At 36.1% G+C, this 14,930-nt stretch overlaps 1 protein-coding gene across 2 annotated transcripts in view; it reads left to right on the forward strand.

Annotated features, from left to right (window-relative positions):
• PPA2 (inorganic pyrophosphatase 2) overlaps nt 1-14,930 on the forward strand; it is a 104,233-nt gene that overhangs the window by 49,660 nt on the left and 39,643 nt on the right. For both annotated transcript variants that reach the window (XM_017516830.2, XM_017516831.2), the window contains one exon: nt 2,235-2,361. In XM_017516830.2, coding sequence (XP_017372319.1) covers nt 2,235-2,361 — 127 coding nt within the window. The remainder of the gene's footprint in view (nt 1-2,234; nt 2,362-14,930) is intronic.

Genomic DNA, 14,930 nt, shown 5'->3' on the forward strand with positions numbered 1-14,930 from the left:
ATGTTCTCACTCATAGGCAGGTGTTGAACAATGAGAACACATGGACACAGGGAGGGGAGCACTACACATTGGGGTCAGTTGGGGGGAAATAGGGGAGGGACGTTGGGGGGTGGGGAGCTGGGAAGAGATAGCAAGGGGAGAAATGCCAGATGTAGGTGATGGGGAGGAAGGCCGCAAATCACACTGCCACATGTGTACCTATGCAACAATTTTGCATGTTCTTCACATGTACCCCAAAACCTAAAATGCAATAAAATAAATAAATGGGGAAAAAAAAAGAATTTTAAAGATTTCATTTCTTTGTCTTTTGGTTTACATTGCCTCTAAAGAGAAATCGGCCGTCATTCTTATCATCAACCCTTATATAATCTTTTTTTTCCCTTCTATATGCTTTTAAGATGTATTCTCTGTCCCTATCACTGGTTTTCAGCACTGTAATTATGATGTGCCTCACTTCGGATTTTTTTTTGTTTTTTATTCTGATGGGTGTGTGTGTGTGTGTGTGTGCACGCACGCACATGCGCTTGTGCTTTTTCTCTATCTGTGGGTTTATACTTTTCACCAAATTTGGAAAATTTTTGGACATTATTTATTCAAAGATTTTTCTGCCTCCTCTTCCCATTCTGGAATTCCATTTATACATAAGATAGAGTGCTGGATGTTGTCCCAGAGGACACTGGCATTGTTAATTTTTTCTTATCCTTTTTGTTTCTGTGCTTCACTTTGGATAGTTTCTGTTACAGTATCTTCAGGTTCACTAATATTCTCTTTGTTAAAGTCTATTTTGTTGTTAAGCTCATTGAGAGGATTTTTCATTTCAGATCATGTATGTTTTAGCTCTTAAAGTCCCATTTGCTTCTTTTTTATATTTCTCATTTCTCTCTTCCATATTTTCATGTTTTTCTTTAAATCTTTGAGCATATTTATAGTAGTTATTTTAAGGTTCCTATCTGTAATTTCCATCATCTAAAATTTCTGGAAATGTTTCTGTTAAATTATTTAGGGCTTACATTTTCTTACGTATTGACAGAATCTTGGATGTTGTATTATGTTGGGTACCTGGATGTTGTTGTCTTCCTTTAAAGAATATTTGTTTTTGCACATAGTTACTTGTGAGTCAGTTTAGTTGTGTCCAGGTACTTTTAAAACTTTATTGGGACAGGTCTAGAGTAACCTTTATTTGAGAGTTAGTTTAGTCCTACACTAAGGCATGCCTATTGTAGGCTCACTAAAGAATGTGCCTTGTGCTGACTGAGATTTTCCTGGGTGGTTGGAACTCATTTTATAGGCCTCTGGCAGTTATTTGCCTTGACTTACGGAGTCTCATCCCATGCATGCACAGGTTAGTATTTAATCAGTTAGTATTTAATCAAGTTAGTATTTAATCAAAGGAACCCCTATTATATTGCTGTAGTTATTTCTCATCTCTGGTACCATGCCCTACAAATTGCAGCTACCTCATCCCCCCCGCCTTTTTTTTTTTTTTTTTTTTTTTTTAAATACGAAGACTTTCTCTGTCTCCAGTGGCATGATTTCAGCTCACTGCAACCTCCATCTTCTGGGTTTAAGTGTTTCTTCTGCCTCAACCTTGTAAGTAGCTGGGGCTATAGTCGTCGACCACCATGCCCAGCTAATTTCTGTAGTTTTAATAGAGACAGTTTCACCATGTTGGCCAGGATGGTCTCGATCTCTTGACCTTGTGATCTGCCTGCCTCAGCCTCCCGAAGTGCTGGATTATAGATGTGAGCCACCATGCCCACGTGGCCTCCTCCCCATTTTTTTTAACTCTGTTCTTTAACCTCAGTGAGATCCCGGTTCTCTTATTGGATTCCTTTCTATCTTTTGTGGTTTGGAACGGGCATTGAGCAGGAAGCCAGGGCAATCACATGGCTCTCCTCATTTGTTTACTTCTGTGTAGGGTCACAGTACTGCACCTCCCATTGTTTAATGTCTGAAACGAGTGATTTCATATATTTTGTCCAGTTTTTTAGTTGTTTGCAGTGGGAGGACAAGTTGTTTGTTTATCAGTAAAACAATTCAATCATTGGTGGAAAAGTTTTGAGAAAGTTAACTCTAAAGGAACATTGCAAGGCAGACTTTGGCTTTTTATATTATTTTTAATTATTGAGGTTTTATTTCTGTCTATAGTTCTTTTAATCTTTTATATGGATTTTGTCATATGGGAGTAAACTCTTGACAGCCATGCAAATAGTGAATTTCTTTTCTCTTTAAAGATTGCTTCTTGTGGAGAAGTTATTCAAGTGAAGATCCTGGGAATTTTGGCTCTTATTGACGAAGGTGAAACAGATTGGAAATTAATTGCTATCAATGTGAATGATCCTGAAGCCTCCAAGTTTCATGGTAAGACTGTTAGTTTCCAGAAAGTGAAAGTAAATTAGTGTGTCATTGGAGTTCTTAGAACTTAAAAGAAATTCACATAAGGGAGTTAAATGTAGTTTTTTAAAAAATCTTTGCCTATGGAATATAAGGACAATTCAATATGGTTTTGTCTGAGAAGTGTAATACTGCTAGGAGTAGTAAGGCAAAGGAAAAGATGTAGACAGACAAATTATATTTTAAATGAAGAAAGTGTATTCTACTGGTTTTCCTCCATTCTCTGTTCCTTTCCTCTCCTGTCACCTCTCTTTCACTCTCCTTCTCTCCCTTTCACACCTTCTTCCCTCCTTTCTTCTTTCCTTACTTCCATGATTTTGATGGCCCAACTGCTGATGGGAATTGTTTTGAAAGCATCCTTTGACTAGGGATAAGAGCATGCAATACTGACATTTTTACCTTGAAATCTCTTTGGCTCATATGACTAACAAGGAGAAACTAAGGAAAGAGCGTTCATTGATGACCAAATGCACTTAGTTTTTGTCTCTTGTACAAATGAAGGGAAAAGTAACTGCTCTCTAACGAAATTTTGATGTCCTAGAAATTTTACGTTCTGAAAATAGCTTAGCATGATTTAATTTTGTTTAGACAGACTCCAGTTTCAGTTCTGGCTGCACTGGTTGCTGGCTGAGTGACTTTGGGCAGATCATTCCTGAATTTCAGTTGCTCATCTATAAAGGGAGATGATTATACCTACTTGTAAAGTTGTTGGCAATATAAAAAATGACTTACTTAAAGCATCTGGCTTTTATGTACCAGTGTTGAATATATGATAACTATGATTATTCTTTGACCAATTTTTCCTCCATTTTTTCTTTTCTGTTTTATCCTTGCTCATGATCCTTTTTCCTTATAAACCTCAATTCTAAACTGGAAAATATCATTTCTAAGGTGACTGAGCCTGATAAACACTAAATATATTAATCTCTCTTAGCTTATATACTTTTTCTTGCACTTGAAACAGCAAGAGAGATCTTTTTTTTGTCATTTTTGCATATAATTGAGAAAGGGAGAGGCCTAATAGGGTGAAGTGCATGTAACCTAAGTCAAAACTGAAATGTGAAAACTACAATTAAAATATGAGCCTCAAGTCTATAAAGCATATGTATTTCTTATCTCGTTATTTTACCCTGATTTTGTCTATTTTTATACTTTTCATATACACATATATGAGAAGAGTAAATACATTTTATTCAATTAAAAATATTTTCTTAAAAAAATATATTTTCTTAGCACTATAACTGCTCTTCAAATCAGAATTGGTAATGTAATAGTGCCACAGGCAGCCAAAACAAATCATTCACCTAATTCATTTGTGATCTGCCACACCAAAGTCATGCAACTGTGCTAAGGGATGCCCCTTTAAACTGAAAAAGCTGAGAACCTGAATGAAAATGAAAATATTATTTAGAGAGAAATAGTTCAGTAACTGTTGGAGATGTGATTTAACATTTTTAACTGTCTAGCATAGAACAAGCACTGGTGCCTGTTCCAGTAGATATTATTGTTTTTAATTTAGAAGATGCTCAGAGTGTAAGTGACTTGCCCACGTCGGCAAACATGTAAATAGTACACAGTTTGAACTCACTTCTGTCTGGTTCTAAAGTGTGAATTGCCCAGTACTGTATTGAGCAATATATAGCCCATCTATAGTATTATACCAAGCAATTCATACTTGATTCTAGTAATTTACTTATCTGTAACTAGATTTATTGAAAGTAGATCACATAAACCTAGCACCACTCCCTGAGTTTCCTAAGTGTTAGAATAAAAAGTTTTAACTCTGTTCATTTTATTTCTGTTGTGTACTCAGAATGGAGATGACTTTGCACTTTGGACATCTTTCTAAATTCCTTTCATGTTTGTTTATATGAAGAGATATACAGAAACATTAAAGCCAATTGCAGGTTTGGGTTGAGAAGAAATTATTGGATTTGAATAGTTAAAACGAGATGTTATTGTTTCAGAAAAACAGTACATTTATCATTGTATTGAAAGTGAACACATGTATTATTTTCATCATGAAAAATATAACTTATTCATATGTTTTTGAAATCCTAAAATTAAAAGACTAGTTGATATTATTGACATGTTTTGCTCTGAAATAACATGCTGACATTGTGTTTTGTGTGTATTATTTCTAGAATGAGTAAAGTATACAGGGAAAATGAAAATTGTTTATTTTAAGGATATTTGTATATTATTCACATTAGTTAGTACTTAAAGTATTCTTCTCCTATATCTAGATTTTATAAAATAAGTTTGGTAGTTTTTGGTTTTGTTGTTGTTGTTGTTGTTGTTTTTTGAGACAGAGTATCTCTCTGTCTTCCAGGCTGGAGTGCAGTGGCACGATCTTGGCTCACTGCAACTGCTGCCTCCTGGATTCAAGTGATTGTTGTGCTTCAGCCTCCTGACTAGGTGGTGGTACAGGCATGTGCCACCATGCCTGGCTAATTTTTTTGTATTTTAGAAGAGATGGGGTTTCACCGTGTTGACCAATCTGGTCTAGGACTCTTGGACTCAAGGGATCTGCCTGCCTCAGCCCCACAAAGTGCTGGGATTGCAGGTGTGAGCCACTATGTCCAGCAAGTTTGGTAGTTTTAAGAATTACACATTGTTTTCTCATTCCTTTTACTTTCACATTATTGTTAATATTTTCTGCATATCTTTATTGACTTTTCTTCCTTCTCTCTTACTTTATATAGAGTCTCAGGAAAAAAATTGACATAGGCACAAATTGAAGGGAAGAAGAGATAGTAGTATAAATCCTTTTTATTTTTGAAAAATTATCTTTAGTCAACAGTATTTAATCCTAAATCAAGCAACTTTTAAAAAGTTTTGGTATTTATTTCTTCCATATTTACCATCTAAGATCACAAACACAGGATTTTAATGGCATTTTTTAAATTATAAAATTAATTTTATACCTGGAAATAAAAACTCAGAAGTACAAAAAAAGGTATATAAAATGAAAAGTAAAGTTCTGCTTTATACCTCCCACCTCATCTTACCTCTTATGTCTTATCTCAGATGTTTTTTGTTCTTTTAAATGGTTGCTTCTATTCTGTAAATGATATGCTTATATTTCTTTATGTATTGTCCCTGTTGACTGAAATTATTACTTTGAAAGACAAGGAATGTAAATTCTTAAATTGTTACCATATTTCTTCTGTTATCCTAATAACTGTAAGTGTTACACTTTGAGCTGGATTTATTGCCTCATTGACTTTGACCAATAACTCTTTAACTGCCTAGTCTAGAACTTAGTATTTGGTTTCTATGTTTTTATCCTTTTCTGTCACTTATAACGTAGCTTCTCTGTTATACCATCAATTCTACAATGTCAAAATTGATAATGTTTACATTATGTTAAGTGTAATTGTTTTTCATATTTTGACTCATGGTCAAATTTGAAAATTAAAAACTAAGTAGCATTTATAGTATTATCATATAAATATTCATCTAGTTTATCATACTGTTTATTAAATGATCATCTTTGGACACACTGTTTTCTGAGCCTCCTGCATAGCTATCATCTGCAGATTTCTTTTCAATGCTTGGTTAGTTCTACTTTCTTAAATTCTACCATTCCCTCTTTTTAGTTTTCTCTTTTCATTGTTGGCTGGTGTCCATTTTCCAAAAATATCTAATGCAGTAACTTTAAATATAAATTACTGTGTATAAATTGGAATTTCTGTTACAAAGGAATAAGTGATTTTATGACCGTTTAGACATTTGTCATCTATACTTCTTGGCATATTTGTTATCTAAATGAGAAAAACTAAAAACATTTAGGGGAGGGCAGCTATCTGTAATTTTCTTTTTTTTAATTCTGGAGTTTTCTGGGTACATGTGTAATATAGGACTACATAGAGATTTTTTTTTTAATTTCCTATACTTTTTAATTGTTATTAGGCATTTAAAAAGTAAATCCCTATCGCTTCTCAGCCTTTTGGCTAAGATCAAGTGTAAAAAGTAAATCCTTGGCTGGCATGGTGGCTCAAACCTGTAATCCCAGCACTTTGGGAAGCTGAGACAGGAGGGTCACTTGAGTCCAGGAGCATGAGACCAGCCTGGGCAACATAGTGAGACCTCATTTCTGTAAAAATAAAATTAAATAAATAAATATAAAATTAAATCCATCCTATTAGTTTTTACTATCTTTAGACAAAGAGGCTGATGGGGGTGGATCACGTGAGGTTGGAAGTTCAAGACCAGCGTGACCAACATGGAGAAACCCCATCTCTACTAAAAATACAAAATTAGCCAGGTGTGGTAGTACATGCCTGTAATTGCAGCTAACTGGGAGGCTGAGGCAGAAGAATCACTTGAACCTGGGGGGTGGAGGTTGCTGAGATCATACCATTTTACTCCAGCCTAGGCAACAAAAGCAAAACTCCATCTCAAAAAAAAAAAAAAGAAAGAAAGAAAAGAAAAAAAAGCTGTTCTTTGACATGATTTGTCAAATTTTTTCTTTTTTGAAAATGAAGCTTGTTTCAGTTCATAGTATGTCCTTATGTATGTGTATTTTCTTTTTACTCTATTCATTCAGCCACATTTAAGCTGTGATTCTTCAAAGAAGTTTTGGGGTTGTTTTACTTGTGAACAAATACCTTTTATTTTTTGTGAAATAAATAAAATGAAATAACGTTTGATCCTAATCAACATATGTGCAGACTTTGGTAGGCTATAATATCCTGTTTTGATATTTATAGTTTTTATCTATAATGACTGAACTTTATAGCCAATGCATCAGAGAACATTTTTCAATTAGTAAAAAACTTTTTTCTTGCTATATTTCTGTAACTTTAACATTACTGTTTAAGTCTTCCAGTTATACCGTCTAAAAATGGAATAGCAACTGTAAAAATCTAAAAAATGTCCAAATAACATTTGAAATAAAATTCCTTGTACTCACCGATAGAAAATTGGTCGCTTCAGCAGGCCCATTAACAGAGCGCTAACACCATTTTATCCCCTGTAATTAGGTTTTAGGCTCTAATGCTCTTATTGGTACCCTAATGGCCTAAAAGAATTAATAAGACTCCCAGGACACCTAAATTGTTACTAGAAAATGCTTTGGCCAGTACAGATAATAGCTTTGGTTATGAAATAACCAAGTTTAGCACTTTTTAAGAAGATTGAAATGCTAAGGCATGTGTAATTTTTCTCATGGTTAAATTAACCACCTTCTATAATATAGAGCTTCATATACTCACCAAACAGATGTTTGGGCCTCTTCAGAATTGCCACTGTTGCCTAAGGACCTTACGCTAGGAGAGCTAATGTCATGAGGATCTAATTTAGGCCTAGATGCTATTTCAGCTTGCAGACCAATGAAGATTTATTTTATTTGGTCTTTAAATGAATGAAAACTCTTTTCTGTTGTGCTGCAATAACTATTTACCTGTGCAGTGATTTTATAGTTTTAAAAAATGAGAGATTTAAAACATATGAAATTAGAACAGTTATATTGAGGTAGATATATTGTGGATGAATAAATTATATGAGCAATTATTTAAAATGAGACAGTTCTGACATTTTCATAGGTTGGCTTCACATTTGTCCTAAAATTATTAAGGTGTGTCTTATATAGAAAGAGAATTTCAGCTTATATTTAGGAAAATTTAAAAATCAAAACTACTTACTCTCTTTTAAGGCAAAAATAAACATGTTGAGGCACAATCTATTTGGCTTAAATTTTCATTTGCTAAGTAAACACTTCTAGTGCTTCTGTAATTATTTAAAAATAAGCAAATTAATGTAGTGTTCGATTTTCTTTCTTCATAAAACACAACTTAATACTGTCATTTAGGAGAAAAAAGAGGAGCATAGTGATCTTAAAGGAAAATATTCTTGTTTTATTGCCAGAAGGATAGAGTTCAGTTTGCTTTCCTGTGTGTGTTAGAAGACAGTAGAATGTACTCTTTGGCTTGGAAAGGGGTTTGCATATCAGCATCATCGACCTAAGAGCTCTCACATTTGTTGAACAATTGCAATATGCCTAGGAATTAACTATGCTAAGCACTTGTTTTGTAATATGTTTAATCTTCCCACAACTTCAATTAAGATATGTTATTCTCTTTTTAAGGATAGAGAAACTGAGGCACTTGGTGGAAGGCATGGTTAGTAACTAGCCTAAATCACATGGCCAGCCATTCCAATCCAGTCTGGCTCCATAGCCCATGTTCTTCATTGCTGTATCACATCATTCTTCTGAAAAACGCTGGGGGTAATCAGCTGTATTTGTGGCCTTAGACATTGTTGCTTTTTGAGAGTGCTGACCGTTGCTCTTAAGTAATTTAGGCATCAGTGGGATAATGATAGAGATTCCAGTGAAAAGATAACTCTTTCGATCTTTATTCCTCTTATTAATAGGTGTAGATGTGTAAGGATGGGCTGTGGGAGGAGGCAGTTGAAGAACAAAGACAAATTGAGTTAAATATATTATAATTAAGATGGAATTAAATTACCAAGAACCTGTTGTCTCCTTTTTGAACCTTGACCTCTTACAGTTTTTTTAGGTTTCAGTTATTCCCATGATGTAGTAAAGTATGAGGGAGGCCTAAATTCTAAAATCCTCCTTGTTTATTAGTTATCTGACCTTGGAAAAGTCATAAACCTCTCAAAGCCTTTGTTTCTTTATTTCTTAAAATTGTAGAGTTGATCTTCTAATCAGTAAAAGATCTCTAGGTTTTTTCTCATCTCTAAATTTTTGTTCTTGGAAATATTTTTAGTCCATTACTCTTAACCTGTTGTCTTCTATTAGTAGAAAGATCTAAATTGTCTCCCAAGTTAGTGCTACAGGAAACCCAGTTTAAATTAAAGGATTACAAGATTTCTTGGGGACATTGGTACATTTTTAAATGCTTTACGGTAATTATCAAGTGATGAAGGTGGAACTTCAACGGAGGTCAATTTGATCCGAGGCCTGTGCATTTAGCCACTTTGTTATATGCTTCAAATCAAAATTAGATTAGAAATATTTTAATTTCTTCCATGTACAAGGCAGTGGTATGGTTTTCATTTTATTTGTCATGTGAAATTACTTGTAAATAGGTAATGGATGTTTATATTTTGAGAAAAATCTAAGTCTTTTCTGAGAGAGTTTTCTGATATAGTACATATAGTCTCTGTGTAGGATTACCTTGTTTGATAATACTCATTTTGACATGTGTTAATTCCATTATATTTTTATGATGTTAATACACATTTTTAGTACAGGTTTTGCCTTGGTAAGAGTACAGTTTGTGAAAAAGAGGATGGAGAAGGAAAGGGGAAGAATAATTAAAGATACTCTTCATTAGCCCATGAATGTTAAATATAGATATGCAGAATGGCATGGAAAATATGAATATCTTTTAGAGATTCTGAGCAAGCATAAATTATTAAGAAAATCAGTTCTCTTAGCAGGGACCTCTATTTGTGATACAGAAAATACAGTTATTAAATGAAACTTGTTTCTTATGAATGTTTATAAGTCATTAAAAACACATGTTCTTGCTTCCCACAGAGTTTCTTTTGAGGGTACGAGTTGTGCACGTTTAGTTCTTTGGGAGCAACATTTATAGCAGTGGGACGAGGGTGTTGTGCAAATGAATTAAGATCACTTCCTTTGGTAAAATGGAAACTCCTTTTCCATTTTTCTTTTTTCCTCCCCTTTGGACAAAATTTTAGCATAAGGCCATTTGCTGGTGTCATTTTTCCCTTTTTATCTAACAAGGGCAAAAAGATACGGTATTACTTTTAAGTCAGATTTTTATCTAAAAATAAAAAATTCTCAGCTGATTGCATGCTTTCTTCACTTTGTGTTATGGTTTGATGGAAATAATTTAGGTAAAGCAGCATTTTAATGTTTTTTTTTTCTCCTGATCTTTGTGGAAGTGTAGGTAGTTCTTAATTTGTGGAAGTGGATAGAAATGTTAAAGATGTGAATTTATATAGTCTGATAAAGCTCCCTGGGTGATTCTAATAGGTTCCTTCAAATTGAGAACCATTCCATTAATCAATTCTTTTCTGCTGGTTGGACATGTTAGTTTTGGATATATAGTAATTGGTAACAATTTTGATATTTGTTCAGTTACAAGAAGGCCTTTAGATGTAATTACCTAATTAAATTTGATATTTGTCCCACGCATACCTGTCACTCCATTTTTAAAGCTAGTATATTGATTCCCTTTGAAATCTTGAGCAAATTACTTAACCTTTTAGAGTCCCAGTATCCTAATTTGCATTAAAGAGATAAATAATAACTAATTTACAAGTTGTGAAGCTTAAATGGCATACTGTTGTCGGCAGCAGCAGCCCATCTGGAGCTGCCGCTGCCAAGACTCTGGCTGCAGCCTGGCTGGAGCTGTGTGTTCCACAGAGCTGTGGGAGCCGGGAACAGGCGGTAGACCCACCTCCTTCCGAGTTACTTGAATGGGAGCCCCACCCTGCTGGACACAGCTGCAGCCACGCAGCTACCCAGCCACGTTTGTGGACCTGGGCATCCCTGCACTCTCGGGGGATTGGGAATCCCTCCCTACCCCTTCATGGAAGCGGAAGTGCCTGCCACTGCTACCTGGCCTCTCCCCACTCTGATTCTGGAATGAAGTCGAGGCCGAGCCTGGGTGCTGTTGCAACCCAGCCAGGTGTGAATGCACTCAGAGCTCCCTGACAAGCCAGCCCCTTGCTGCCTCAGCTTCCTCTGGACTTTGGGTGCTGACGTGCAAGGGAGGGAGGCCAAGGGGGTGCTGAGGGTGGCTTGGTGCAGGCCTGCAGGCACCCCTTGGCACAAACAGCCTGGATTCAGTGGATGATGTACAGATAGTGGGGGCTGAGGGTGGAGACAGGCTCCTGGGTGGAAAAGGGTGGATCCACAGTGAAGCCCCACCTTAAAGCCAGGGATGGCCTGAAGGCTCGGGACCGAGCTGTCTGTTCTGGTGGAATCCCCGGCCTGGACTGAGAACCTATGGTGCCTTTTTTGGGCCCATCCATGGCTGCCCATGGACCATTGAGCACATATTTCCTCCCTCTTGAGCCCATAAAATCCCTGGATTCAACCAGACTCGGGGACTGGGAAAAGCTGCCTGCTGATAGGAGCTGCCCACTCTGGGTCTCCTCTCCGCTGAGGGCTGCAGGTTCAGTGTGCCTCAGGCTCAGTGGAACGACCTGCCTGTGGATAGGCGCTTCAGATCTCCTGAGAGCTGTACTGTCAGTAAAGCACCTTGCCTTGCCCACTCTCCAGTCATCCAGGTACCTCATTCATCCTACACATGGGAGAAGAATTCGGGACCACCCCCCCCCCCGCCAGCCAATGGCGAAACTGAAAGAGCCCTAACACAAACAGGGCTGAAACATGCTGCCCCCGGATCCTGCCCGCCACATGCCTGCTCTGCAGGCAACAAGGAGAGGAGAAGAGTTGCGCCCCTTCAGGGATCCCAGAACTCATGGCTTCCTGATCTAGGGCTGTGACACTCCCTTGGGTGCTCTGCGCTTCCTGGCATCTCCAAGCTTCTAAGTGCCACCGTGTTTTCCCAAGCCCTCAGTGGTAGCCACTTGCGGTATTTGCCTGGTCCACCTGTAGCCTCGCAGGGAGCCAGTGCCTGAGCTGGCTCCTAGAGCTTCCTGCCCCTTGCCACTCCATGCCTGGCTTGCCTTGACTGGCATGGGATCCAGGCTTAGCATGAGTGGAGCGCAGCCTGCCCAGCTGAGTGGGTGGAAGGAGCCCAGCGGGCCGAGCAAAACTCGGAAAAAGACGTCACTGGCCACAGAGGTTTCCAGCTGGAAAAGCGACAGCTGAAGAATCCTGTGACATTTCTGAGCCATAGGTTTAAAATATTTCAAAAGTTTACTAGATATTATCAAATTGCCTTTTGTAGTGATTGTATGATCCGTGTATGAGAGTAAATACTCCTTAAATAATTCTTTACATTTTTTGGGGGGAGGCAATCTGATACGTAAAAGATGATATCTTGTTTTAATTCTGTATCTTTCTGCTTACTACGGGGGTGGAGAATCTTTCTCATATTTTTATTGGCGATTTGTAGCTACCTTTCTGTGAATTCTATAAATTGTTTGCGCTTTTTCTATTGGAGTTGACGTTCTTTTGGTATACCAGAGTTTTTTGGATATTAATTCTTTATTATTTAGGTTGCAAATATTCTCTATCTGCAGAGATGCTATATTGACTTTTGGCTTACAGATGTATTCCATTTTATCAATCTTTTCATACATGACTTTAGTGTTTTGATTCTTGTTTAAAGATTTCTTACCTCTTGGTTAGAAAGATGTTTTTATCTTCTTTTCACTTTTATATTTTATTATCTTTACAATCGAGTCTTGAATTTATGTGGAATTTATTTTATTTTTTCTGTGTATACATTTTTTCTAACACTGCTGAACAGAAAAGGTCATTTTCTTCCTACTGTTTTGGAATGTCTTTCTTACACATTTCATTATACAGGACTCTGTTTCTGGATTCTCTATGATAGAATCCCTGCCAGTGCCATGTTATTTTAATTATGAAGACTTGTAATTAAGCATATATTAGATTAATCTTACACCTTTTGTTCTTTTTCAAACTTGTTTTTTCTTAGGCCTTTATTCTTGTGTACAGATTTTAGAATGCCAATTGTCAAGGATTTTTGATATCTTTAAAATATTAATTTTTACATCAGTTGATATAATATACATGTTTCCCATTCAGGAATTCTTGTATATCTTTTTATCTTGTATATCTTTTAGCACAGTATGAAAATAAATAGGTGTGCTTTAACTTACTTTAAAGGGAGAAAACATTGATTTGTATTTGGAATGAATTGTGCCATTTTTAACTATTGCAGTTGTATTTTAATCATATATACATTCTAAACTTAGTCATCTTGGTCTTCAGTGATCTTTCTTACTAAGTCAGTACCACAATTTGTCACCAGATTTTCTCGGTTTGACCTCACATATCTTTAAGTCTATTCCTTCCTTCTTCCTGTTGTCTTAAACTATAGCTTACTTTTCTATTGAAACAGTGTTAACATTTCTCCATACTGTTTACCAGACTTACCTTATTTTAAAGAGAACATATTTTAAAAGTAAACTTTTGACTCCTTGTAGTTTACAGAAAAATCCAGATTCTCTAACTTAGTGAGATACTTTTTTTTTCCCTAACCATTCACACTATTTATCCAACGTTCTTAACACACTGAGCTTTTCTCCCTTTCTTATATATGCCAGGTACTTTTGCACCTTAGTGGTCTTATCTTTTGAGATCCAGTTTAAATATCAACCCTCAATGAACTGCCTTTGACTCTGCAAGGCACAGGCAGTTGGTTAATTGCCACTTTTTTCACTTCCACACTATTTTGTTTGATTCTGTGAAATGTCTTTGATTTCACAGATTTGTAATTTGTTTGTTTCCTTATCTACCCACCTATCTAGATTATGGACTTTTTCTGGGCTGGGACTATCTCTCATATTTATTTTTTAGCAAGCTTTATTGAGGTATAAGTTACATGCAGTCAAATTCACCCCATTTTAAGTATACCATTCAGTGAGTTTTGATAACTATATGTAGTCTTCTAGCAACTAGCACAATCATAATACAAAATATATCCATCACCCCCAAAATTCCCACATACCCCTGTACAGTCAATCCCTTCTTCATACCCTTGGCCATTAGCAAACACTGATCTACTTTCTGTCACAATAGTCTGCCTTTTCTAGAATTACCAATCAATGGACTCTGGCATCAGTGCTTATTCACATGGCCGGGTATATGACTTCTTTCTCTTGCATGATGCTTTGAAAATTCATGCATATTGTTGCATGTATCAGGGTAGTTCTTCCTAATTTATTACTGAATCATCTTCCATTTTTTTAGGTATGCCACAGTTTATTCATTCACATGTTGGTGGAAATTTGGGCTTCCAGTTTTGGGCTAATGTGAATAAAGTTGCTGTGAACAGTGAAGTACAAATCTTCATGTAAACATGTTTTTATTTCCTGTGGGAAATTACTCAGGAATAATATTGTTGGGTAAAATGGTAATTATATATTTAATGTTGTAAGAAACTGTCAAATTGTTTACCAGGGTTGCTCTAGCATTTTGTATTTCTACCAGCACCATATCCAGTTGCTCCCAGAACTTCCATTCGTTCTTTATATTTTGTTACAGATTGTCTTAAATAACAAAATGTTTTTTAAAGAAATTAGGAGAAATATATGTCTCTGTGCATATGTGCCTTTTATATTTGCCCACATATTTGCCATTTTCAGAAGCATGTATTTTATTTCTTCCTGAAGATCTGTAGATCTCAGTTTCCATCTGTTGCCGTTCTCTTTCAGTTCAGGGACTTTCACATATTCTTATAGTGGAGTCCTGCTGGTGGCGAATTTTCTTCATTTGTATTTATCTAAAATAATATTTTCTTGCCTTTGTTTTAGAAATATAGTTTTGCTTGATGTTGAATTTAAAATTGTAGGATTTTTTAAGCTTTATATTGATGTTCCATTTTCCTTTTTTTTTTTTTGAGACGGAGTTTCGTTCTTGTTACCCAGGC

This window comes from Cebus imitator, unplaced genomic scaffold (genome assembly GCF_001604975.1).
Source record: "Cebus imitator isolate Cc_AM_T3 unplaced genomic scaffold, Cebus_imitator-1.0 Scaffold606, whole genome shotgun sequence".
NCBI lineage: Eukaryota > Metazoa > Chordata > Mammalia > Primates > Cebidae > Cebus > Cebus imitator.